Source organism: Geospiza fortis, unplaced genomic scaffold (genome assembly GCF_000277835.1).
Source record: "Geospiza fortis unplaced genomic scaffold, GeoFor_1.0 scaffold173, whole genome shotgun sequence".
NCBI lineage: Eukaryota > Metazoa > Chordata > Aves > Passeriformes > Thraupidae > Geospiza > Geospiza fortis.
The window spans coordinates 4,214,898-4,241,117 of record NW_005054334.1 but is presented as its reverse complement, the minus strand read 5'-3'; the positions used below and the strand labels follow the sequence as shown (position 1 = coordinate 4,241,117).

General features: G+C 37.3%; 1 protein-coding gene across 6 annotated transcripts in view; it reads right to left on the bottom strand.

Moving 5' to 3' along the window:
- The window catches only part of TNRC6B (trinucleotide repeat containing adaptor 6B), a 106,869-nt gene that overhangs the window by 39,935 nt on the left and 40,714 nt on the right, over nucleotides 1-26,220 (bottom strand). For all 6 annotated transcript variants that reach the window (XM_031057706.1, XM_031057705.1, XM_031057704.1 and 3 more), the window contains one exon: nucleotides 403-490. In XM_031057706.1, coding sequence (XP_030913566.1) covers nucleotides 403-490 — 88 coding nt within the window. The remainder of the gene's footprint in view (nucleotides 1-402; nucleotides 491-26,220) is intronic.

The window sequence follows — 26,220 nt, the reverse complement described above, 5'->3', positions numbered from 1 at the left end:
TGCTCTAATAAATATTTACTCAGTTTTACTGCAAGAATTGCAAAAGCCTATCAGTATTTCAATCCACAAACACCTCAAACAGGTAGCAGTTGTGTAGAGAGAGATCCAAAGAAGTCATATTAAGTAACTTAAACACTTTGTATCAAAAACATTCTTTCATTTTACACAGCAATCTGAGGAGAAGATATATCCAAGTTAAACACTTCAGTTCCAGGAAAATGATGCAAAAAAGATTCTTTAAAAGAAGCACCACTCTACGAGTGGTGGCTTTAAAATTACATTTATGTTCCTTACTAATCTCTATTCAATTTTTAAGTTCAAATACAAAAAATTTAACATCTTATTACCACCAATACTATTTATGTTTCAGCTGGATAAAAGAATTCAAATATCAAAACCCACCTTCTGAGCAGAGTCCTTCTTTTTCTTATCTTCCTTCTTCCTTTTCTTGTCTTCCATTAACTGTTCTTCCCTTTCTTGCTCCTTCTCTCTGCCAAAACATGAAAAACAATGGTCTGAGTCTGATCAAGTTGTGTAAGAGCCACACATACCATAAACCTCTTCCCTGCAAGAGAGACAGTCAAGTTATCAGATTCCTCTTATCATACTTCATTTCTATCTGAGGGTTTCCATCCAATTGTGGTAAGAAAAGCACCTTCTAGCTCAGTATGGCCACAATCATGCCACATGATGCATAAAGGAAAATTCCTTTTTTCAGATCAGGTCTGTTACGGCAGTTTCCCACATAAATTAATCACACAGCTGATAACAGAAAATATCTTCAAGACATTTTGGCCAAAGTACTCTTATAATTGGGTCATGCTATTATTTAACAAAGAGTCTCATGAATCTTTTCATATGGTAAAAAAATAAAAAGGGAAGTTGTAATTTAATATAAGATAGTTTGGTCTGATACAACATTTATCTTCACAAGGGGAAGAGATTATTCTATTGCCTGTAGCTATGTCACTTGCAAGAGACTAGAAGTGTCACATCAAATCAAACCTATCATTTATTATACAAATCTCTAATTTAATTTCTAGGCTATTGTATCCACCCACAGAATTTTTGTGATGAAACTTGTAATATAAATTACTTTCCAGGGAATCTATTTTTTCCCACAAGAACATTCTTTCAAAAAAAAGGAAAAAAATACATGCAGCTGCTATTGTTGTCAAGCCATCATCTTGTTGCTATGTTCTGTATTAAATATGAAAGTACCATGGAATAGTTAATTTACTGCATACATACTATTGGCTGAGCTGTTTCTATGGTAAATCATATTTTTGTTAACCAGTTCTCTTCACCTCCTTATAAAGAAATTTAAGGCCAAATTTCCAGCTTACTTGGAGTAATTTTTTGGGAAAGATTAAGACAAAGATCATTAATGTAAAAAGATGATTTGACAGATGAGGAGTAGGATCAGAGACTCTACAAACGGGAACTAACAACTATAATCCAAAATCTTTAAGAAGAAAATTTTATAAAAATTGGAACAGTATTAAAACCAAAACAAGGGTTTATAATAGTACTGAACAATTTCTTGTATTTATACCTAAATCAAAGGACTTTTTTGACCACAGTTTAAAAAAAAGAGTTGACTTTGCTGTCATGTTGTACAGACTTTTCCTTGAATTGCATCTATATAGTAAAGGTAAAAGAAACATCCTTCTTTTCATTTTCACTAATTACTCCAAAGCCAGAGTACAAAGAGACATTTACACAACTGATTCCTACAAAAGTATTTTGAGATGCTATGTATTAACAGGTTCCTGATTGAGGACTTCCAAGAACCCCCTGAATGACCAAGGCCCTATAGAGAACAATAAATTACTTTGTGGTTTCCTGAAGCTGGGCTCCCTTTCTTCATGGATGGATAAAATTGAGAAGGGCAAGATGAGTCCTTAGTAACAACACCCTGAGGTTACCACCAAATGCAATTACTACACTCTTTTCAGTGAAGCACTGGGGAGCTTAGTGTACTTTGCATTGTCTGTCATAGCACTGAGACAGACTTTTTCATTTTCTTTGAGCCATAGATTGTGAGCAAGATGAAAAAGCTCCCCTGTGACACCCTCATCATTCTAAGTTGCTATGACTTCAAATTATGTTTACTACTTTTATCTTGTCAAGCTATGTATGCCTTTTGCGCTGCAGTGCAAGTTACAACTACACACTATTTCCAAAAAACTTTCTTGCAGCAGGCAAATGTTTAAAAAGAAGTTTAAAAGCAGATGTCTCAAAAGAGCTGCTGAAAAATGGTAGGATCAAAATACAAAATTACTTCCATTAACTGCTTGGCACACAGGCAGCTTTCCACTTAAAAGCACTTTCCTTACTTTTGTGAGCAGATGAGAAGGGAATAGAAAAGAAAGAAAAAAAACCCACATTCACAATCACAGCTGAAACTATGGCTTATAGTGACATGCAGCCCTAAAAGGATTCCAAGACAAAAGATCCATAGCCTTAAAGTAATCACCTAGTTATGGTCTGCCTTTGTGATAAATTTAGGACAAGGAGATTGCTATTGCTGCTGCCTTGTTTTTTGATCTATGTGGACTAAGGTTGCAGAGAAGCCCTTTAGTTTTGCATGACAACCTCCCCTTCTGCTCTTTTAGTAGAGATTTAATATTCCACTGGGTGCATCTTCAACAACCACAATACAGCAGCCACCAACACTTGGTTTACTTCATTTACCAAAACTTTATTTAGGCTTCAATTCATGTAAGCTCTACTAAGGTGAAAGGGATCTATGTGAACACTCGGGCTACACTACACGTAGGAGACCACAGAGCTCCTGACAAAGCGCTGAGCGAAACCTCACAAACACGTCAGAGGTACAAAGTTACACTTTCCAAATGACAGAGCAAGAATAGATGCTACAGACACACTAACAACGTACAACCACGGTGAAAGTTCACTGAACTAGAAGGGTAAGTATCTTATTGTCATTCTGGGTTTAACAAGTGCTGTCTTCCCAATTCTCCCCTTCGATGCATTTCACGAACATTTGTTTTATGATCAATGATTTTCCTCTTCAGCTGGATGCAAGATGCTTGTTGAATACAAGTTTAACTTGCAGTGTCAAATGTTCTGAGAAATTCAACATCGACAAAGCTTTCAATCACCTCCTCGATTTATTCCAGAGATAATGCTGCCCATTAGCATCTCATTAGCCAAAAGACAGTTCTTCCTGGCCTGTTGAAAACTCAGGGTCCATCATGTGCTTTCCAGTAAACAGCTGCTCACACTGAGGAGATCAACAGGGGGAGAAAACCCATCAACTCTAAGCAGAGTGAATTTAGAGTAATACAATGGGGTGTGGTTCCGGGTTTTGTTATGAGCACACTGTAATGGGAACACGGACACACCACAACCCTGAAGAGGAAGTCTGCTAAATAGCAATCAGCAGCCAGCTTTTTAATCTGTTTTTTTTTTTCAAGAAAGCATGTGTTGATCTAAAAATATGACCTAATTGCACTTTAAGATCTCCCACAATATCTTACAAGCAACGTAACTGAAAAGTATTTAAAAAGCATATTACAGATTTTAATTCCAAGTATTTAAAGTAAGGCATATTAACAGTTTACAAATTATGAGAAACTGTAAATTGTAATCCAAAATGTTATCTTCATTCTAAAAAAAACCGCAAACCCAAATAAACCCAGTATCTATGATGCATTACACCTTATCTATGTTCTTAAAACAACCTCTTCTGGCTAAGTCAAAAGAAATTATTTTAGAGAGAAGAATTTTTTTCCACTAGTTAACTAGAGACATAACAGGAAACAGTTGTGAAGTCCATGTTACCAAAACATCCATTTTAGGGGGAAAAAAAAGGCAAAACCAGACATTCAAGAAGTGTGTTCTCCCTCAAAACAATTTACCTGTTTTGGAAATTGCTTCTATCCTGTAAAATTCTAATACTAATCTTTCCAGAAAATTCTATTTTAGAGAGTTGTTCTGACAACATGATGGGCTTAAGGCACAGGTAGAGGACAGAAGTTCCCTGCAAAGCTCTCGCTGTCACAACCTGAGCTGTGATATGAGATGACGTGCAACATATTGCACACTATCTGCTGCCAACACACTTTGATAGGCAGAGATAAAGCGTCACACAGTATTAGTCTACACGAACCCCATAATCCTCTAAGGTCACCCTCAAACTAAAACTGCACAAAAAAAGGTAAGTGAAATGTAAGAAATGAAAATTCCTAGAATAGCACTTTTAGTGCATGCAACTCCCAGTTCTTTTCGCAGCACCACGGGACAATGGTGTCAGAGTTTGGAAGTTCCCCACACGTGTGCACTACCAGTACTGAGAGTCCTCCTCCCTCCTCCTGACCTCACACTTTACCTCATTTCAGTACAGTCAACTTGAGTTAGCTACACCATGGCACAGGAGTGGCAGTAAACTTCTACAGGTGCACCCTGTTCTGTGTTGTGATAAGCATAGGGCAACTTACAAACCTGCTTCCAAATTGTGAGCCAACTTGTGCATCCTCTCTCAGAACACTGGGATTCTGAAACCACACTTGCAGGACCAGAAGCACTTTTCTATCTGTACAGCTACCACTTCACCTGAACAACTGCTAAATCTTCCCTCAAGCCATCAGCCACAACTAGCCAGAGCTAAAGGCCTTCACCATAAGCAGAGAATGATTTGCATACACAGACCACTGTCACAGAAGGAAAACCTGAGCTATTAATAACTCTTTCTTACAGATAAGCCTCTAGTGATCCAAAATATCAGACTACAAATATATTTCAAGTCTTTTGGAAACAGACAGAAAGACTCAAAACTTGATTAAACCAGACATTTATCCAACAATAAGGTACCCAATATTGGTCAAGATTTGAAGCAAAAGGATTTCAAGTGAACTACAAGCACCTAACTTCTCTACATTGCTGAAAGGTTTCTCGGTATTGTGGTAAGTAATACAGCCTGGATATCAGCAGAATTAGGCATCACACACTGGTGTCTCAAATGTGTTGCAAAACACCTTCTAACAAGCTCAAGTCCAGGTGCAATTTCCATGTCCCCTTTCCATATTGTCCCCTTAATCCATACAGGGACAATATCTCTTACAGCAAAGTGAAATGCCTTCAAGAGTGATATTTCACAAAGACCTTGCTGCTGCCACTGGCAAGTGGTTTTCATTTTCCTCCACTTTATTTCTCTTCATCAAGCTCTGTCCTTGACCTTCACTTGTTTGGACTTTCTCTGGAACTTAGCTGAGTGTACGGGAAGCAAATTCAACTCACAGTAACGCATTAAAAAGCATAAAATGATTAGAACTAAGGGTCATAAGCAATCAAGAAAAGGCATACTACCACCTCCCAAGTGAGTTCTTTAAGGTGCAAGCCCTTCTTGCTGCAGCAATGAACACTGGCAGTCTTGAACACAGCTTGAAAAAGGGATGAAAGCTTTTAAATCATATCAGGATGCTGGATGTCAGAGACCAAAAATGAAGCAAAATTAAATGCACCACAACTGGAGCATAGAAATCCTTACAATTTTACTTCACTTTCACTTAACATATCCCACTTAACAGGCATGCTTCATTATTTCAGCAGCATGAGAAGAGTGTGGCATGTACAAACACGCAAGTGTGCTCCAGTGCATTTAAAGAGAACATCAAACAGAAGCAAGATGTAACACAGCATGGAATAAATTCCAGGGCTGACAGACCCTACATTCCTAAAAGGTAAAATTACTTCCACTAGACTAAGCCATGTAAATAAGAGTTATGATCTTGCTGATCAAAAGAGTCAAAATGGGATTAATACATTTTATTTTAAAAGAAGTTAAAATACTCAACATCACAGCCTTCTTTCTTATTAGGCAATGTTTGCATGCATAGATTAGACAGCCATACAAAATACGCTTACATGGGAGATAGCCATTTCAAAAGTCAGTCTTTAGGCTGAATTGACAAAAGTGGAATATGAAATTACTTTAGGCCAAGTGATTTCTGATGTTTATAAGGAAAAACAATTGATACTTCAGAATAGCATTCCTGAAGACCTAGAGTATAAAATCTTCTAAGAGGGGGAAAAACAATTATTTGTTTCCTTGAAGTGAGACAGAAATTCACAGCATCACTGAAGAACTGCAATACCGATGCAAGCGATAAACAGTGCAGTTCAAAAGTGGCCATCTAGTAAAAGGATTATTGTCCCACAGTTTCTGAACCGAAGTGAAATCACGATAGCAGAACTCAACCCTTCAGAGTATGAAATTAAGACTTTCATATTTGCAACGTGTAATAGTATATACACCATATGTAAGATAAAAGCCTGTCCTCTCTCTCCCCCAGGGAAAGCTCTGGATTTTATACAAACACAACACATACTCACCATGTATTTAATAAAAAGACTTTAGAAAGGGTGTTTCTAGAAGTGCTCTAAAGCAGCATTTTGAAAAGATTATTTCTTTTCAAGAGTAAGCCGCTTTTTCCTCTCTTTGGCTGAAAGCCAACGCAGCGTCAGAGCAAGAAAGCTGCGCACTTTACCAGCGTGGCTGGCCCAAGCGATACGCCTTTATCGCAGCACAGCATCAGCAGCTGGCCACTGCTGGGGATAACAACCAACTCCACACATCAGCAAACTCACTTAGCTCAAAGGATATGTTCTAGAGGACTGCTCCTTACCAACTGTTATTACACTTGTTAACAGAGGAAAATTAATTCTTTGTCGTGTAGTCTACATATAGAATTTTGGGGTGTATCTATATACACCATTATCTAGTTATATCTTTGTGGTGTGTTCTATATATAGTCTATACACCTATGCAGAATGATTTATAGAGAGACAACAACTGAGCATAAAGGGCTCTTTACTTCAAAGAGCTGGATGATACAAGCCCTACAGTACAACAACAAATGCTCACAGAAATTGAGGTTTTTTTCTCAGCTCTTCAGCAACTGAAGGGGGCAATTTCAGTTTTAAGAGCCACCTGTTCATAAGAAAACCTTGAAATATGTTAAAAAGATAAAAATTATTTTTAAAAACCCCTGTATTTCTTGCTTGCACTCCTTTAAGCAGAATTACTCTTTCCAGCTGAACAATTTCTATCTATTGATATATTAAAAAAAAACAGCTTCCAGATACAATCTAAAGTTCCTACATGTTAGCCAACTGATAAAAAGGAAAAAAATAAAATGGAGAGCTATAGCCAAAATTCTATAATGTAAGAACGGAGCAAGTTTTCTCCCCTACCTCAGGCTTCAAACGCTTTGGAGCTCTTGCAGATCTATAATTATTATTTCATAGCAAGCACAATCACACATATCAAAGATATAGGTAAAGTGTGTTTAGACAACTGTGAAATGTGGTAAAATTAGCCCAAGAGTGGCAAAACATGAGGTCAGAAATTTGCCTGTAATTAAGATGTCCTGTAATGTATCCTATCGGGACATCCCTTTGGCAAGACATAGTTCCTTTCAGGACGTTAAGATTTTATGTGATCATCAAAAAGCCTTCTTTTCCACTCAAAACTACTCACGCATGTAGAAAGCTGCATTATCTGCAAGTGCTTGCCGATAAAAATACCTGTGTCATTCTGACAACCACAAGAAACAGCATGGGCCAGTAAATGGGTAACAGCTACCAGAATAAAATCAAGAAAGAACCTGTGCCTGCTACAGGGACACAAGTCAGTTATTTCAGAGGGAAGAGAGAGCTGGCAATCCTCAGATCAGTGTCTTCCCTGTATGAGAACCAAAACTGGACACATTATGTTAAAGATGGACTTTGAAGTGTGGAACCCCTCCTCCTGACCCACTGGCTATATCCTTGCTAATACAGCAGAGCACATGGCTGGTTTCTGTACAGCAAGGACCCTGCTGATTCCCATTCTACTTTTTCTTTCACAGGATCTTCAGGTGTTGTTTCTGCAGAGCTACAGTCTAGTCAGTGCATGTCTTGCCTGTGCTATAGCAGGGGGCTCTTTTGACACAGGTGTAGTACTTTCCATCTTGCAATTGTTAAATTTCAAGAGGTTTGACAGACCCTTTTCTCCAGCCTACTGTGTTTCCCCTGAATGGCAACCTTAACCTCCAGAGGAGTCAACCATTCAGCCTCATTTGATATCACCTGCAAAGGTGCTGAGGGTTTGTTCCATCCCAACAGAGCACGTCATTAATACAGATGTTGAACATGAGCAGCACCAGACTGCCCTGCTGACCAGTACCAGCTCTGTGTCATCAGCTGGAAATGCAGCTCTGGAATACTTCCTTTAAAAAATGCATTAGAGTAGAATAAAAACATAGCTCTGTACTTAGTGGTTCAGCGAGCAGGAAACTAATTACTGACACATCCTCTGCAGAAGGACTGCAGCAGGTAGCTAAATGAGCTATGCTCCACTCCAGCTCTGTACCAGGACACCACCACATTCAGCAGCCCAGATCAATTCCACAAGTGAGTATCAGACCTCTCCTGGCAGCTCTGCCAATGTCTTACTGGGGCTTTGAACACGTTACAAACTGGGACACCAGTATTACTGCCACCTTAGTAGTGCATTCTTGCAGGTATGTATGAGAAGTGCTATTAAAATAATACTTGCTATTAATATAGCTGCAGTTAAAAAGGAAATGCTAACTCCTGACTACAGCATAAATTTGATTTTAACAAAAGAGCTCTGTACTTTCTTAGATTACAAACTTCTATCTTAAATGCCAAGAAAAGAATTATTTTTCAACAACAAAAGTTGCAGGAAATTTATTTATTTCCAATAGTAAGGTAACTATGCTACAGTGTACACAACAATTATGACACTTGTTTTAATGTCAGAATGTGATATTTCAGAAAAAATACTGAATAAGTATAATACAGTTGAATCAAATGAAACATTTTCTGCCAGAACATCATTTGTGGCACCAGCAGAGGCTGCACAGACAGTAAAAAACTGGATTATACAGAATCTTTAACAAGTAGTTACATTTATTTTAAACTTTGACACTGATATATATTTGTGCTTCTCAGTCAATAAAACCCCAGGACCTAAAAGCCATCCTGGTAAAGATCCAGACTATCTACAGATGAAGAACAGACTTGTAGGGGAAGGTGAAAATAAAGAAAACATCAGACAACATTAGTACAGTGCTACTTGCTGCACTTTTAAAACACACTTGAAATACTGGAGGCTTTCTTAATGTTCATGATATGGCACTTCAGATCAAGAAAAAAAATAAAATATAAGCATCAGTGAAGCAGTTTCTATTTAGTGACTGTTAAATTACTGGGAAAAAATCCCTCACCAAACCAAGCCCAGACACAGTCATACTGCTTACAGGCAGCTTCTACTGAACGGCAAGACACTTGAATTCTACCTGCCATGGGAATATTATAAGGATACCCTCGCAGTTGCATAGTGGTGTAATTTACATTTCATTTTGGAAGGGATCTGACTGCTTACTTTTATTCAGTTTCCAAAGAAACACTCTAAACTTATATGCTACGAAAACCAAAACACTTTATGCAAGTTAAGGGTCTGACAAGCACATTACATACCTCCAGATCTGTGTAATATTATAAAATTTTCCACATGCAGTGCTTCAGGGCACTGTAGTAATGAAAATAACATTTATCAAACTGTAAGTCATTATTTTAATTATGCTAAATCAGAATACTAAAGATAGAATGTATTTAATTTTATCAGTGTGAAGTTAAGAACAAGGTTTTCCACACTAAGTTATTATTCATTGGTTGTAGGTCAAGGTGGAAGAACCAGCAAGTTAAGGTTGTTTTTTAAATGCATTAGAAGTTCAAACAACTCTGTACAGCTTGCTCAGATTTTCTTGGCAAAGGTATTAAGGTTGTATTTTCCACTCCATTTATTACCTGAGGCAATATTTATTTTTAACAGGTAAGAAAATTCATTCAGTTACTTGCTGCAAATATTCAGTTACAAACTTCCAGGCCCGTCATGATCCATATCAGGAAGTCTAAGTTAAAGGCAGAAGCAAGAAACATATTTTGCAGCTCTGGAAAATACTGTATAAATCTCAACAAATTACTCTATCTTGGAACAAATCTGCCTAAATATATGTTCAGCATATTCAGCTGAAGCCAGGCAGGCAAATTCTTGATATTGCATTACTACAAGGCACGCTCCATAAATTAAGGCTTTTAACTAGGGTCATATAAAGCATGGGGGTTTTAATAACTGCTGTTCTTCAAGACTACAAACCATTGTTTATTCTCAGTACGGACAAACACTGTTCCTCTACATCCTTAGGCCAGCTGAGCTGAGAGCTGAAGCAGGACTAAAGACAAGTAAAAAGCCCCCAGGAACAAGCTGTCCAGCCAGACTGCAATAAAGCAGGAAAAAGATCCAGGTGCTTTCAATTTGAATCCACCATACTGCACAAGCATAAGCTGGCACTTACACTCAACTATGCCTCACACTTCACTGGGCAAGCTGTTCACCTTGCTGAAGTACTTCAAATAAAAGTTTTGATGCCCCTTGTTCTAAACCACACCTATGTGTTTTGTGCAACGAGTAAAATGCAGATAAAGCACCGTGTAGGAAATAAACTCTGTATCTGCATGCGTGAAGCATGGCAAGTAACTATTTAATGTTATTGTGCCTTATATAATTAGGTAAATGTTTAGCTGGCTCAGTCTTGAAACAGATGTATACTTTTCAAAAGTTCCTCACTATCTTGTAATTTTAATGACAGTATGTAATCATAACCTTCCTCTGTCAGTTGAGGAAAAAACCTCACAAGTGACTGAGATTTATATTATTATGCAACAGTCAAATACAAGATGCTGTAAGAGCTGACTATCAATCTTGACAATCACAAAGCTCAAACACAGACAATATTCAGTCTGAAGAAAGAACTTGTTTACCAGCTGAGTACCATGGATTAGTGAGCTCTTAGAATGCAATAAAGATTATACGCAGTCCCTTCACAGTGAAGTTGCAGTTAAGCACGGTGCATACTGAACCCAAATGAGAGAGATCTGTAACAGGCAAAATCCAGTCTGGTCTGCGACCAGATAACACATGCTCGAGGTCTCATGTTGACTCTGAAATGCAACTGTCACATCCACTCCCTACTCACCCTCTGCCTCCGGTTAATGATCTATTTCCTTAAGAAATACCTGCTATGTTTAGCAGCTCAGTAAAGTTGTATATGTTTGTTTACTTTTTACCTTTTTTCCTTTAGAATGGACTTGGGGGAGGAAAGGATGGCATTTAATAACACATGCTGCAAAACAGAGCTTTCCCAGGATATGTAGCAAAACAAGAGACTGCATGACCTGCTCAAGGTTACAGAATGACTCCATTGTTCACTCTGAATTCAAAACTGGTATCCTTCTGACTCCTCCTGCATTTTCACTAATAAAATAATACCACTACTGAACACTTGCAGAGTTCCTTTCATCACAGGATGTCAAAGGCCTTTATAAATATTAATTAAGCACTGCAACAACACTAAGAAGTACGTAAAACTTAATTCTGCACATGAGTAAACCCAAGCAAAGAATAAATAACTATGTTCAAAGCCACAGGACAAGTCAGCAGTATGGAGAGAAACAGCTCTTGCCATTAAGGAACACTCCATTAGAAATAAAGACATAATTAATACCCCAAATGTGATGTGAGAGCCCTTGATCGCCAATACATTATTATAAAACCTGGTCATGTGCAATCCTGCAAAGACCACGCTAAATTTCAGGCAGCATTCTTAGGAAGACACTAACACTCTCCTCCTCCAAACACAACAAACAGCTCCCACGAAACTTTTGAAAAATTCTGTGTTTTTTGTTTGGCAACTTTCCTTAGCGAAGATGACTGTGATATTCTTTGGTAAATTAAAATTATCCAGTAATATTGAGCTCAGACACAACTCAAATATGAATTCAGACCTCACAACTGCAAGTAAGCTACTTCTTAATATTCAATCATGTACTCCAGTAATTAAGGAAGCAAAATACCAGATTTTCTTTTAAGAACCCAAATGTCCATTCTCTAAAGAAATAACCACAAGTCCAATAAAGTATACTGTTTTTACAAACTATAATGGAGTCATCATTTAAGTGAGTACTCAGTGATCTTATAACTTGAGATAACATGTCCACATCTGACCTGCAACAAACATGACTCTTTTACAATTGTTTTCTCTTTCCAACAACTGTAACTACAAGAAACCAATCCGTAACATTGATAGTTTTACTGTGAAAGCTGACTATAATAAAACATACTCAAGTTAATTGCTTCCATGTACTGCCACATTTGCAGACTTTAATGACAGAAGTGAAATTAATTTTTGTATTTCTTAAAATTGTTGTTAACCTACTGAAAAACCCCCAAGATGACCAGCTCTGAACTCTGTTAAAAATTCACTTTAAATTCAGTTTAATTTTCATTACTCATTTTTTTCTCCTGAAAGAAAAGAGAATCTGACATTAATGTCAGCAAAAAATACTTCTGCTTTGGAGAAAGACAAAGCAAGTTGAAATAAAAATATTTGCAGATTCACTTTACAGTGAACTCTGTTTGAGAAAAGGAGACTGTTGTTGCAATGTTAACAAAGACGTTAAATGAAAAATTATATAATTAAGATGTCACCCCAACAGCCCTTCAGTTTTTTCACGGGTTATTTTTTTTTTTAAATATTCTTAATAGTTCAACAACCAATCTTCCTTTGCACCAAAATATCAAGATTCAGTGAGGGCTGACAAAGAGTTAGTTGGCCGAATGGAAAACAGGTTTGTATTTTACATAACAAAGTATGCTTTTCATTTGGCTACTGAATGAATGCCTGGACATTGTGTTTTGGATTTTTTCACGTTTTCAAAAGGACAATCTGGCAGCAAAAACTTAAGTCTCTTGGCAATAAAGGTGTGTATCACCCTTATAACTTTATCTCAAGTTCTCCTATAGCACAAAACCAGAAGGCTATTCAGTATAATATTTGGTACATGGCTTTCATCACATAAAGCAATTTTTCCTACTCATTACATGGGACAACAGCTCCTTAACATAGTTTATGTTATCATTCAAGCATTATGCCTTCAACAGAGGACTGATGAAATTTAACAGCTTGGCTTCAATAAATGGCCTTATACCCCCACTAATTCTTCAAAAACCAACAGCCCAAAGTTGCTGACTTTTCCTGAGTTAAACTAATCATCCAATCCTCAACAACAAAGTCTTGAAGAGTCTAATCAACTCACTGCCACTTAGAAGTAAGACCAAGCTCAAGATCAAATACTGCTGAGATGTATCCCAACATATCTGGAAACCAAGGGGGAGTAGTCTCTCAGTGTGCAGCTACAGAAGCTTTACTGACAGTGATGGTATCATGTGCCCTCCAGACAAACAGACCTACTACAGACACAACCATTACACATGTAGCTCTCCATGTCTGGAAAAGCACAGATATGTGATCTTAGCCAGTACTCAATGGAGTTTCATTACCTTCACAAAGCTGCTGATCCCCAGCTTTTATCTAGTAATGGATATCCCGTGCAAAATGTCTAATTGTGTTGCAACATATTCTCAGACTTTTATGAGTCACTCTAAGTCATGGAGGACTGCAAGTATACAAAGAAAGGACTTACAACTATACTGTTACAGACCATGGTTGTAGTAAGGTCATCAAGATTCCACTGCAGACTAAATGACGTCAGGTTTCCCTGTGCCAATAGTAAAGAGATACAGTATTTACTGTATCAACTAATCACTCTATTTTATAAGCTATTATTCAATATTTGTTGTCTATAGGTAACCACAGGTGATAAAAACCTAAAATCTGGTGAAAGAGCAAGGTCAAATTGCAAGCCAGATGTTTCAGAGTGAAAACCAAAAAGCTTAAATACATTTACCACTCTAGGTGTATAATTAAAATACTGTTCTGTCATACATCCACTCTGGCATGCATTTCAAGGTTTCTTTACAATATAAAAACAGATATAAACTTTCTCCTTCCCCACTTTTGTATGAAGATTTAAACACTGATAAAATTTACCTTGATAAATTAAATCCATAAACCATGTCCTTCAAATGGCTTTTAGAATCAGATGCACTGCCCCATTCATAGGATGGAGCAATATTTGTAAGATGCACACGACACTGAAGTGAGTAATTTTGCTAATACACCAGGCCTTCTTCTTGTTTGGGAGCTTGCACCTGCTATTAAAAGGCTGACAGGCAGGGATCAGATCTCATTAGATCCTCAATGAGGATGACAGACTGCACACCCTGCTCAAGAAACTAGGTAAATCACAAGGGAATTAAAGTCTTCTCTTTGCGGCATTGCTACAGACTTTCTAAAGGCCAAAGCATGAGACTCGCTCCTAAAATGTAAGTGAATAAATGGAAGGTGTGGCTCTTACTAAGAAATTTGATACACCCTCAAACACTGAAGAAAACTGAACTTCATTCTGCTGAGTTAGCTCAAAAAAAAGAGATTTGCTAGACTTGACACCTACTTCTATAGCACCACGATCTCAGGGGCACTGAAAAATGACTCTGATGCTTAGGTTATATGATAAGCACAGAGATTCTTTGCAGACCCTGATGTGGAAGCATTTCATCCCCAGAGGCTGCTTCTCACCCTTCTTACTGCAACCAGCTGGCCCATCCTATTCATTAGTTATTTTTCATTCAGAAATGAGATCAATAAATTATTCAAAACATCACAACTCAATACTCCATGTCATGACTCATGCCTCATTAAGATGTAATCCGAAATTATTCACTGGCATACAGAATGAAAACGAGAGAATTATAAAGACTCTGTGCAGGAAATGGGAAAATGAAAATAACACAGAACAAGTGCAAGATGCGACTTGTTTTGAACTGTAAGAAACCAAAAATCCTTCCTTGTGAAGCTACTTAAGCAGCCAAAATATTCAAAGCCTTTCCAAACTCATTATATGTCCTCATATAATCACTTGAGTTTTGAGGACAAAGATTTGATTCTGGCATTCTAAGAAAATGATTACCTGAGATCTCAGAATAGCATAAAGAACCAAGTACCCTCACCAAGGCATGCAGCATCCACAAGCACCACTTGCACTCTCAATATCTATAACCTTATTTTTGTCTCTCTTCAACTGCAAATTCATCACTCATATGCAATGCTGATCACTCTTCCCAGTTAAGAGCATCACATCAAAGCTCTCCGTAATCTACTGGTTTGCTGTTTGCACAGGATACTGTAAAAACAGTGGAAGAGACACAGACCACCAAAACATAATGGTGAGTGTAAGTGGCATTACTATACATATCCCTAAATTTCAGACTCAAAATTGCTGCTGTGCTTTTGAAGAACACCAGATTTGACATTAGCTATGCACCCTTCTCTCCCTGTGATCAATGAATCCTTTAACAGTAATTCTAAAGGCCAACATTAAATTCTTAAGCATACTGTATCATACATCTACATGTTCTGATATGACTGAGTATGCATCAAGGAAAATTCCTTCTATTTTAGCAACCTCCTAGGAAAACTTTCACAGTGTAATTCAGAAAGCAAATAAATACCAGTTTCCACACTTCGCAAAAAAATCCCACCTCTTTTTCACATGCATACAAGCACACCTTATGTGCACATAATGTACAGAAATGTAGAAATGCATCACTCTTTGAAGGTTTTTAAGCTATAATTTTTCCTCATGTTCTTGGCAAGCTATGTTTGGAAAGGCAAGACAGCTGTCAGTACTCCACAGAAAGCATTATCAGGAAGGATATTACAGGTTCACCAAGAGCTTTGTAAGGCCACAGAAAACTGCAACTACCTGATGATAAATACATTTTTAAAGAGACCACTCCAAGGATAAATCAAGTTAACACCACAGTTAACACTAGAAATAGCACTGTTTAGTCAAATGTTTTTTCTAAAAGAATTAAAGCAGGAAGTTACTAGAATCCATGGAACAAAACCATCACAAGTAGCAGCCAGTGCATTGCAATGAAGTCCAGCCGCCCTAAATCACGCACCTTCCTGACTGAGATAGGAAAACACAGGCCTGTGCTCAACACTGTAGTGCTACCTTACCCATTACCAGTGCAGACAGCCTGAGACACCCATACAGGGTAACTTGAGAAAACTGTAGGAATGTCTCCTTCACTTCAAAAAGACTGTAAGAGGGAGGAGAACAGCATTCTGCAGGCCACATAATCATACCTGTTTAACAGTTTATTTTAAATTAAGTAGCCACAACAGTTATGAAGCAGAAACAAAATAAGTTCTAGAAAATAGTCCATTAATAAGCAGAGATGATTGCCACCTCTCATGGTCACTAATCTGGTAGGCTATTTTTGATTTATCCATTTGTATAGTCCTAATACTGTGCACCAATCTCTAGCTGCATTTTTTTGTTTAAAAAGTTAACTTTATTTCATGCCTTCTAGAAATAAAGCATGGATTTAACCACCTAGTCTAGACATGCAACTCTCATTAATTGCTATATAAACAATCATTTCCTTATTTCTTAAGCAATGACATTAGAAAGTTTAAGTGAAAAGTGTTCGCTGTATCCTCAAGCATTTGTCTAAACTAAGGGTAGTCTCCCACCAGGAAAGAATTTCTTTCAACTATGGCCGCAATTCCTATGGACTTGGTGCCTGCCCCATCTCAGCAGTCAGTCATCTGAGAGCTTTTCCTATTTGCACTGAGTGCAGTAGACAAGATTTCTGAAATCTTCATTGAGGGTTCTCATTCCTTGTCTCTTTCCAGGAATTATAATTTACAGCTTAAGTGATGAATTCTACTTGCTGCTTATGTCATTCAGATAGAGTACCAGATCGATTTCTAACTTCAAGCCTATGTATCTCCTGCTTTTCAATACAGTAGTTTAAGATAACTTAAGAAATTTTTAAAAATATTAAATTATCAATTAGGACTGAATATACATCTTGCTTACGAAAATCAGTGTCCATTCACACTCAAAAAGATGGAAACATTTTATAACTACACCTTATTATCAAAGAAGAAATTTCTCTTGTAAACCAAGCCAGCTCTAGAGTATCTCTATTCCAGAAAGGTTGCATTCCTTCACGACATGGAAATTCTCGTCAGAAAATTGCTTTAACATACAAAAATTCTAAAATAACAGGAACTTGCAGACCACTTTCAACATGGCTATGGATAATCTTCCAGGCATGGCCACTCTCTGTTAAAGAAGAGGGAAATTCTAAAGTAAGACGTAATCCAGAAAAGAACCCAGAATGAGGAAACCACTGAACTGCCACCTCAGAGATTACAGAAGAACATGACCACAATGGTATACAGAAATTAAAAATGTTAAGTTACAAGAGAAAAAGTGAGGTAAAAATTATAGCGATATAAATGAAATTTCAGCATTTGACATATTTTTGAAGTACCAAGATTAAGCTGATTTGTCTTGTTAAATTCTCCATCCAAGTAGTGTTTGCTACTTTTAGGTTACTTTTTGCCTTGTTGCATTACCTAAGATTATTTTTAATCAAAACCACCCATTTCTCATGTTCAGTGATGTCAAAGAAATAAAGGCATAAAACTCACAGGCTATAATCTTCAAAGAGTAACAGACATTCTTTACTTCTCAGTGGTTACAAGTGTGCACTCTTTTTCAGCATCAGTCCTAACAGATGCAGCTAAATCAGAAAAGCATTCAGCACACAGATCCACCTAAGTTCGGCATCTTTCCAGTGATGAATATAATTCTGACCTCTGCTGACAGAAGATCTGAAGACTCCTATCTTTAATTAACAACTACCCCTTCCTATCTACCAGCAATAAATGTCACGAGTATGCAACACAGCAATTTCCTTTTTTTTGACACTAGACAAAAGCAGTGTATGATCATGACACAGATGTCAGATATTCACTGCTCCACAAAACACTGCACTTCTAATCTAGTCACCTAAACCTTCTCTCGATCCTCTTTAAGAAAGGTAGCCCTGCATAAAGACAGGTCAACTCTTTGCTGCTATATAAAGTTGAAGGTCAAAATACGTAAGCTGATGTGGGAGACTACTTCCTGCTGTAAGAAAAACCCTTTAAACATTAGAACCTCAAATCTAATTTGTCAGCTTATTGATGCTTCCATGCGTACTGCCAGTGCAAAGCATATGTCTTTCTGTGAAGCCACTGTTTTGGATAAATGGTTAATGCTACCTAGCAGAAGATTAGCATGACCTTATAGTACAAGCAATACAGAATCCAGTCACTCATGTAAGCACTTAAAATTCCAAATTTCAGGTGAAAGACCAGACCTTCAGCTTTAATAAAATCTATCTGCTAAGCTGGAGGTGCCAACTGGACTTTTGGTTATCAGTAAATGTGACCTACACTTGACTGACCTAAATGGGGAAGTGCACCAAGTAAGAGTCATCCAACTTTTTCTTATGCTCTTTCTAAAGAGTATAAAAGGAAAAGAATACATTTGGCTTCACCGGAAACATTCTTAGTTAAACCAGGCCTTTATATGCTTACCCTTAACTAACATCTTTTAACAAGACAGTGGGGTAAACTTTATTCAGCTACTTAAATTAAGGGGCAACACAGCTCATAATGAAACAAGCTCATCTGGGTCTCCCACTCACCACTGCAGAATCTAGCCCATAACACTGTTACTGGTGATGACTGGGCAGCAACCCCAAACTCAGCAACTCATCACTAGATAGCTACAGTATTTCTGCAAGACCTGCTGGGAAGAACTATACAGTTTACTTACAGTATATTACCAGCTGTAATAGGTGAATAAAGCAAGACCTGCTACAACAAAATCTACCTCTGAAGTGGTCCAGGCTTATGCAACAAACCCGACAAACCCAGTTTAAATGTCTTCTGAAGCCACAGCCGAAGGCAAGTGGGACTTGTAAACACTCAAACAGCTGAAACCAAAAGGGAAACTCAAAGGATTTTCCACGGGGCTCGGTTTGGAGCAAGTGGTTGTGTGGCACTTGGCTGCTCATTGGGTTTAAACCACGACAGTGCATAAAAAAGGAGGGTGAATAAAAAAGTAGACCACTGTAATACTCAGATTAATTATTCTGTTTTTCATTAACTATCAATGAAATTTTTAGATGCATCCTCAAAGTGCACACCACTCAGAGTCAATTCTTTCCAAAGAAAGAGGCATAGTCACATTGCACACACCCAGAGACATCAGTGCTTCAACTCCTCAGGAGTCAGATATTTTACTGTTAAGTTTTAAGTTTTTGATGGACTTTTACTGTTAAGCTTTTGACTTGGACTTCTTTTTAAAACTATTTAGTGTTTTTGTTACTTTCAACAAACAAATTTAAACTTATTTCCTGGTAAGCAAACAAAAACCACCTCAGCGTTTTGTTTGGTTCTGGGGTTTTTTTTGTATTGTTTGTATTCTCTGGCTGAGTTCCACATTCCTAATTTAGGAAAATAACCTTACTATACATTTGCATAAAGCCTCAGCTAGCAAAACACAGCACACAGATTAATAGAAGTACCCCATGAAAAAAAAAAAAAAAGAAAAATTCTACTTTGCTACTAGAACTTGCTATTAATGACACTTTGCCTGGAAAAGAAGTCCCTTTTACTGTGAAATGGACTTTAAAATCCCTGTCAAGACTTTTAACAGCAAAGAAAAAGAATTCATAATGGTGATGTTCATTCTATAATAATATTTTAGATCAAAGCCTTCTTCCTAAAGGGTGCTCCTGAAATAACCAGAGCTGCCCATACATTCAATAGAAGCTACTCCAAGCTTTTACTTCAGAAAGGAAGAAAATACCAGGCAGCAAACCTTCAGCAGGTTCTCACTTCTTTCATACTGCACTGAAAGATAATGTTTAAAGCCTCATTAAAAACTCCACAGTGCTAAATACAGAATGGGAATTTCAGTTTAATAAACAGTCAACTTCAGGCAGACCTTCTCTGAACTAGGTTTTCACGTCTATTTTAAAACATCAAAGAAAATCAAATTTCAGAGCATTTTCTTTATGTCATTAGTACTTCTCAAGGTAGCATGCAGAGAAGTAGCTCTTAAGCCTGAATTCCTCTACACTCAGAAAAAGCCCTTAGTCTGACCTCAAGGCACTGCACTAGGATTTGTCACAATTTGTGACCCAGCTATGTTAATCACGCTCCTTGGCAAGTGGAAACCCACAAGCGCTGAACCAACTTTTAACACCAAATTTTTAGCACTTCAATTTTGAGAAAGGCGAATTACACAATTCCATCTCTTTACTCACATTATGATTTCAGTTAAATCAGCTTTGTTCCCTTAAATCCAGGAAGGAAAAAAAAGCATAATTCTATTCACAATTCAATACAGCTGTGTATGACTGGCTTCAGCCCCAGGCCACAAGCCAGGAACTTCTGAGTTCAAGTCTGGCTCTGCCTGTGACTTTCTGTGTGGCCTCTGGATTTCTCTGCTGCTCCTCTAACGTCTGTACACTTACCTTACAGAAAAGCACTTGCTTCGTTTGTGCAGGCTTTTCTCAAACACAAAACTCGAACTGACTTTGAGAGCCATTTTTATTGTGTACTGAACACCAATGCCCTGCCAAGAAGTCTCTACCTGTCAGTTGATACCTGGTGGTTTTTAACTGTAGTAACTGCCAACATGCCCTTATTACATATATGCATACACACACCCGTATCAGACACACGCAAATAGAAAAATATGCAGTAAGCTGGAAAATAGACAATTATTTCAAAGTTTCTTAACAAACAAGATGAAAAACTTAAATCGAGCTACATGCTATGATTCAACTTACAATGAAGAGCTATCTGTAACCTTGTCCTTTTTAATGCATTGATCCACTGATGAAGCCTGTTTTTAGCAGCTTAGCATGAAACAAATAGAGTAAGCAATGCTCAAGCTAAAATGAACACAACAACTAATATTTAGAATATTACCCAAACAATAGAAGAATAGTCTAAGAACGCAAAGGAGAAGAAGCATTTAAGCTTAACCAAGTAATCTAACACTAGCTGAAGCATCATTTAAAAGATAAGTTTTTTCAAGAAAAAGATCAAGAGAAGTTACATAAATTTAAGCTGACCCTACAGGTGGCAAGTCCCTGGTAGGAGAGTTTCACTTCACATTACCCGGACTGAAGCAAAACGTTACAGCCTTTTCTGAGTGTGAAACACGCAAATACAGCTCATCATCTTTAAAACAGTCACCTTTAAATCCACATCTGAGAAACAATCTTGTCCCCAAAACTTTATCAAGACAGGCTGACTTTCCAAAAATTAACCTGTTTGGTTTTAGTGGCCCAACCAGAGCAAGCTAGCTTAACGAACTCTGCAGCTGAGGCTTTAGGGTACATTAAGCTGCAAAAGTAAATTCTAGACTCTCAAAGTTTAGCTTTTGTCTGCTTTTGCCTTTTTCATCTTGTTATACCTAAAATCTGGTAAAACCACACTTCCTACAGTTTTTTGTGTCAGGATATATATTTTATTTATAGTAACTGGGAAATGTAGAGCAAAACTATCTCCTAATTAATAACACAGCAGAGTTAATTTGATGCAGAATAATGTGTTATTTTGTGATAAAAACAGTCACTCAAGGACTTAACCAGAAGTCACCATTCCAGAACAGCTACCATGTAAGGTGAGGTGGTTAAATGCAAATTCAGATAGCTTTTGCACAAGAAGACTAAACTGTTTCCAACAGCTGAAAAATTATCTGCATGTAAGGCTTAGGATTCTCCCATCTCCATCTTTCTCTCTCTCTCAGCATTGCTTGGTCTGGTTGATATGTATCAAGCAGATAATGTGAACACTACCTGCAAAAGAACAGAAATCTGGACTCTGTAACACAAGGCTATTTAATTTTAAATTCCCATTAATATTGCTACAACTGACTTCTGTAGCACCAGCTGGAACCTTCTTTTATACTAGGCTGAAAAAAGCTTTTGGGGTTTTACTTCAGGTTAACCAAGCATTTTTGGAGGCAATTTGAACCTAGCCCACATTTAGATTCCCACCAGTGCACATGAACTTGTAATGACATCCGCAAAGAAAAACAGAGCTAGATATAAAATGACATATATAACCCCAACAGGACATCCTCTATTTCCATGTGCCATATTTTTAACCAGTTTTAAGTGCATTATTTTTGATTTTTCTAATATCTATCATAGAAGACCCCTTGACTAAAACAGTGAGGTAACAACACTAATGGTACCCAAGTAAAATCTAACAAAATAGGAAAGGTTTATTTATATAGTCTTAACTAGGATATAGAAGAATTAATTTTTAAAAATTCACATGGGAATGAAACAATCTACTGTTTTCTGCTTCACAGGACAACTGGTGTTCAGTGTACATAGGAATAAGCTAGAAAAAAACCCCATGTGCTAAGTTTTGGTACCCTCTGCTCCTCTTCCCCTGCATATAGAAGGTAGCCATTTTCACTTTTATTGTCCTTAAACTCTCTCCAAGTAAGAAGCAGAACAGGCTGGAAAAAATCCAGCAAGAGCTACCAGATTAGGATTTCCAAGCATTATAATACCAAAATTCACTTGTAGGTTGTGATCAAATCATCCTCCCTATGAACTGCTCAGCAAAAGGCTGAGCACAAACATGCTGTATATTTCGTGGGCTAAGTGATGTATCAGAATATTTCAGTTTCACTTTAGTTGACCAAGCTCTCAGTGGTAGCCAACCTCTGGCCAAAGAAAGCTGTTTTGTAGTCAAGTATATCTAGAGTACCAACACAGAATTAGAATCATGTGTTTTAAATCAGACCCTGAATCTGGCATGATTGCTTAAGCAAAATTATATACAATTAAAAATATAAATACTAATACAGAAGCTGCAACAAGAGCGTGAACGCTGCTACATTAGCACCTTAATATTAAGTTGCAATGTCTTCTACTACCAACACTAAAATTCAAACCGGGGGGAAAAAGTGGAAGAAAATACTGAGGACTTATTTTAAGGAAAGTTTAAGTGACACAGGACACTGCATCCTGGAAAACTGGATAGCTCAGGCACAACTAAGTTCACAAACATACAAAGAACCAGAATGACAACACATTCGTGTATATTTGCCACAGAGCACATGTAAAATGGGACAATTAAGCTCTACTCTAATTAATGGTTAAGTGGCATTAACAGATTATACATTTAACCTTTTCTATTTTCATATAGGTCAACTAGCTCAAAAAACTCAGAATCTACAAAAGCTGTTTTAAAAACCCCAATTCCAGCAGTTTCACTGCAGCTTAAGTTTTGCCATTTTCCTATGTGCACAGAGGTTGTGCCCAACAGCCGCAGAGATTACAAATGGACAGCAGATTTATGACTATGTTACTCAGCAAATGCTGCGCTTAAAAAGGGGAAAAAACCCCACTGAGAATACCAGAAGTAATTTTCCTGTTGTTTTATTTTTTAAAGAAATACTTCTCTGATTCAGAAATTAAGGCAATACTCTGCTTTAGTTCAAATCAGTTCAGCTGCTATACTCAAACCTGTACTTCAGGAAGCCTTAACTCTACATCTGCTAAGCACACTGGGAAAGTTGAGCATGCTTCCCTTATAATTTTAACATGCACAGTGGGGTTTAATGTAATTTTAAGGAACTGAAAAAGAATGGTTACATGATTTAAAAAAATCATGTCTTTCTGCTTTTCAGTTGCTGAAGTAACTAGGCTGTTCAAAGCACACCCAACTACAATGAAGCTCTACATCAAAATGATGCTCTTCTGACACAAATTAGACAACTACTTCTTTGTTTGCAGAGAATGTATCTATAAAAATAAGCATTAAAAAGCTGAAGTGTTTTTTTGCTGGACTACCTCCCTGTATTATTTCTTGTTGCTCTTATTGGAGCTACCTCAAAATTTGTTGATCTCTCCCACTGCTAAAATGTGGCCTCACACATCCCATCCTAAGAGAAGAACTCCCCTGCTGGCATGAAATCAAACACAATTGTATCTTGATGCCCTGTTTCAGTTCTGCTGTAGTAAATTCCAAGGTCACATTTCATTTCTGAAAGTCTCAATTTAACACACGTTTTTATTAACATAAACACACTTTATACTTGTAAGCATTTTTCCACCTATCAGTGTCAAGGTATTTTAGATGATTTTCTCCGCCTAACATATACAAATATCAATTTAATTGAGTTCAGACACAAATGGCAGCACTGTAAGGAGCAGCAGTCAACTTTCATTCTTACTAACTATGGCTTTTTAACAGAACTGCCCTCACTATCTCCAGATGTATTAGCACACATTTTTCCATGGTGTCTAACCCGTTTGGGTCTGTTCTGCCTTTAAAGCACATGTCTTGTTTTATTAATCTATCTTCTCTTAGGTATTGAAAAAACTCCAAGGGTTGTATCTTGTGTTATGTTTTCCCCACATGACTAAACAGGCTACTTAAAAGTAGTCCTTAAAGTACAATATTTTGAATGAGAAGTCCTTCAATTTACTCAGGCTATAACACCCAAATATCACATCAACCAGCTCTTAAGATACAACTTCGCAGAAATGATTAAAAAATATACAATTGTAGTAACAGCAGGGCATTTCACCCCTAAACTATAATGCCAGCATACTGTATATAGACAGGAAAACAGCCTTTAAAATTACAATATCCATTAACCTTAAGAATTCCCTTCAGAAGTCTGTTGATGGTACAAAGGAAAAAAACCCAAGGTTTGCATATATTCATGCTGCTCCCAGAATATATGTTCTGTCTCAGCAAGAAAAAACCCCAAACCCACCAAAACAAAACAGAAGCCCAACCAAACAAAAACAAAACACAAAACCCCCTATTGTGTTCTTTAGCAGGAAACCTATGTGTAAAGGAAAACTTAAGCAGTGACAAGTGCTAAATGTACAGCTCTGGAGTTGGAATTCACCACCAATACAGAAAAGCACCACAAATACAAAAAGGCACCATTCCCCCTGTGCTCTGAAGAGCAATTATGGCACCATCACAACCACAAAATAGAAATACTCTCAATATATAGTATTTATCTCCATGATAGCTCCACATTTACCTTCAATGCTGAAATGGCCCAAACCTGTTACCTTGACACACAATTTCAAGCAACTTGTTTGTCCAATATTTGAAAAATGGCACATGCAATCATACCATGTAAGACTGCTAATGCTAGCATTACATTAGCAACTAAAGATTTCAGAAGAAATACATCTTTGTATGAATCTAACCTGAATTTTGCATCATTAATTCTGGAGCAATAACGTTAGCCCAATATTTAAAGTTTAGCTACTTGAAATCTAAGATAACAAAACTAGAACCCTGATACTCACATCTGATTCGTTGACAGGACATGAAATATAGGCCCTTAGAGGTAAACATCCTACATATCTTATTTTCTTGCCTCAAATCTTGAGCTGTTTAAAGAGGAAAACAATACTTAACAAAGCAAACCAGCTCTTAGGAAGGCAGTAGATGGTCTCATCAATTAAAGCAAAAACTGCTGAAACTTTTCAGTTATGAACTACTACCAGCTGAAGAGAGTACCAAGGGTGTAGCTTCCAAGAAATATTGTTCAAAATAAACTAAGTTAAACTTCTCACCTCCACCCTGGTCCAAAAGGAATGCAGATCCATAATGACCAAAATTAAAGAACCCTGTTTCAAGATGCAAGACAAGTTTCTAAAAAGGTACTAGGAAACTTGTGGACAAAAATTCTCTTCCAGAAATACTCTATTTCTATGGATTTTTTCCTCATAGATTTGACACTCACTACTAAGCCACCTATTAATAAGTAAGAAACAAAAATCTTAAAAAGGTTAAGTTCAGCTGAAATCAGCTAGCAAAGACTGCATGATCTAACAAACTTTCTTTTTCTTCCTTCTCAGCAGGAGAGAAAGAGGCTAAAAGAAAAGCAACTGAAACTAAGCATACTGATCTTTCAGTCACTTGTGTTCCCTGAATTTTTTCCCATTAGAACTGTAGACTCCTGTATATTGAAGCTCAATGGTAATAAGGCTTTTCTTGTCAATTATTTCTCAAGAATCTCTTAGATGTAGTGCAAAAATCTCCAGGGGTTCTGCTGACTACAGACTTCACTGCAGCTTTCAACCTACTAAAACAGTCTACTTTGGAAAGGGAGTGATTCCTGTAGATACCAACAACAATTGACATGCAAATGCAAACAGAAAAACTTAATAAAGCTTCTGAACTCAGCATCGTCACTGCAAACTGAACGAAGCAAAAAAACTTCCCCTGCCCCCATGCCTCTGTAAGCTTCAAACTGATCTAGAAATTGCAACTCAAGTCAGGTCTCTCAAATTTAAGT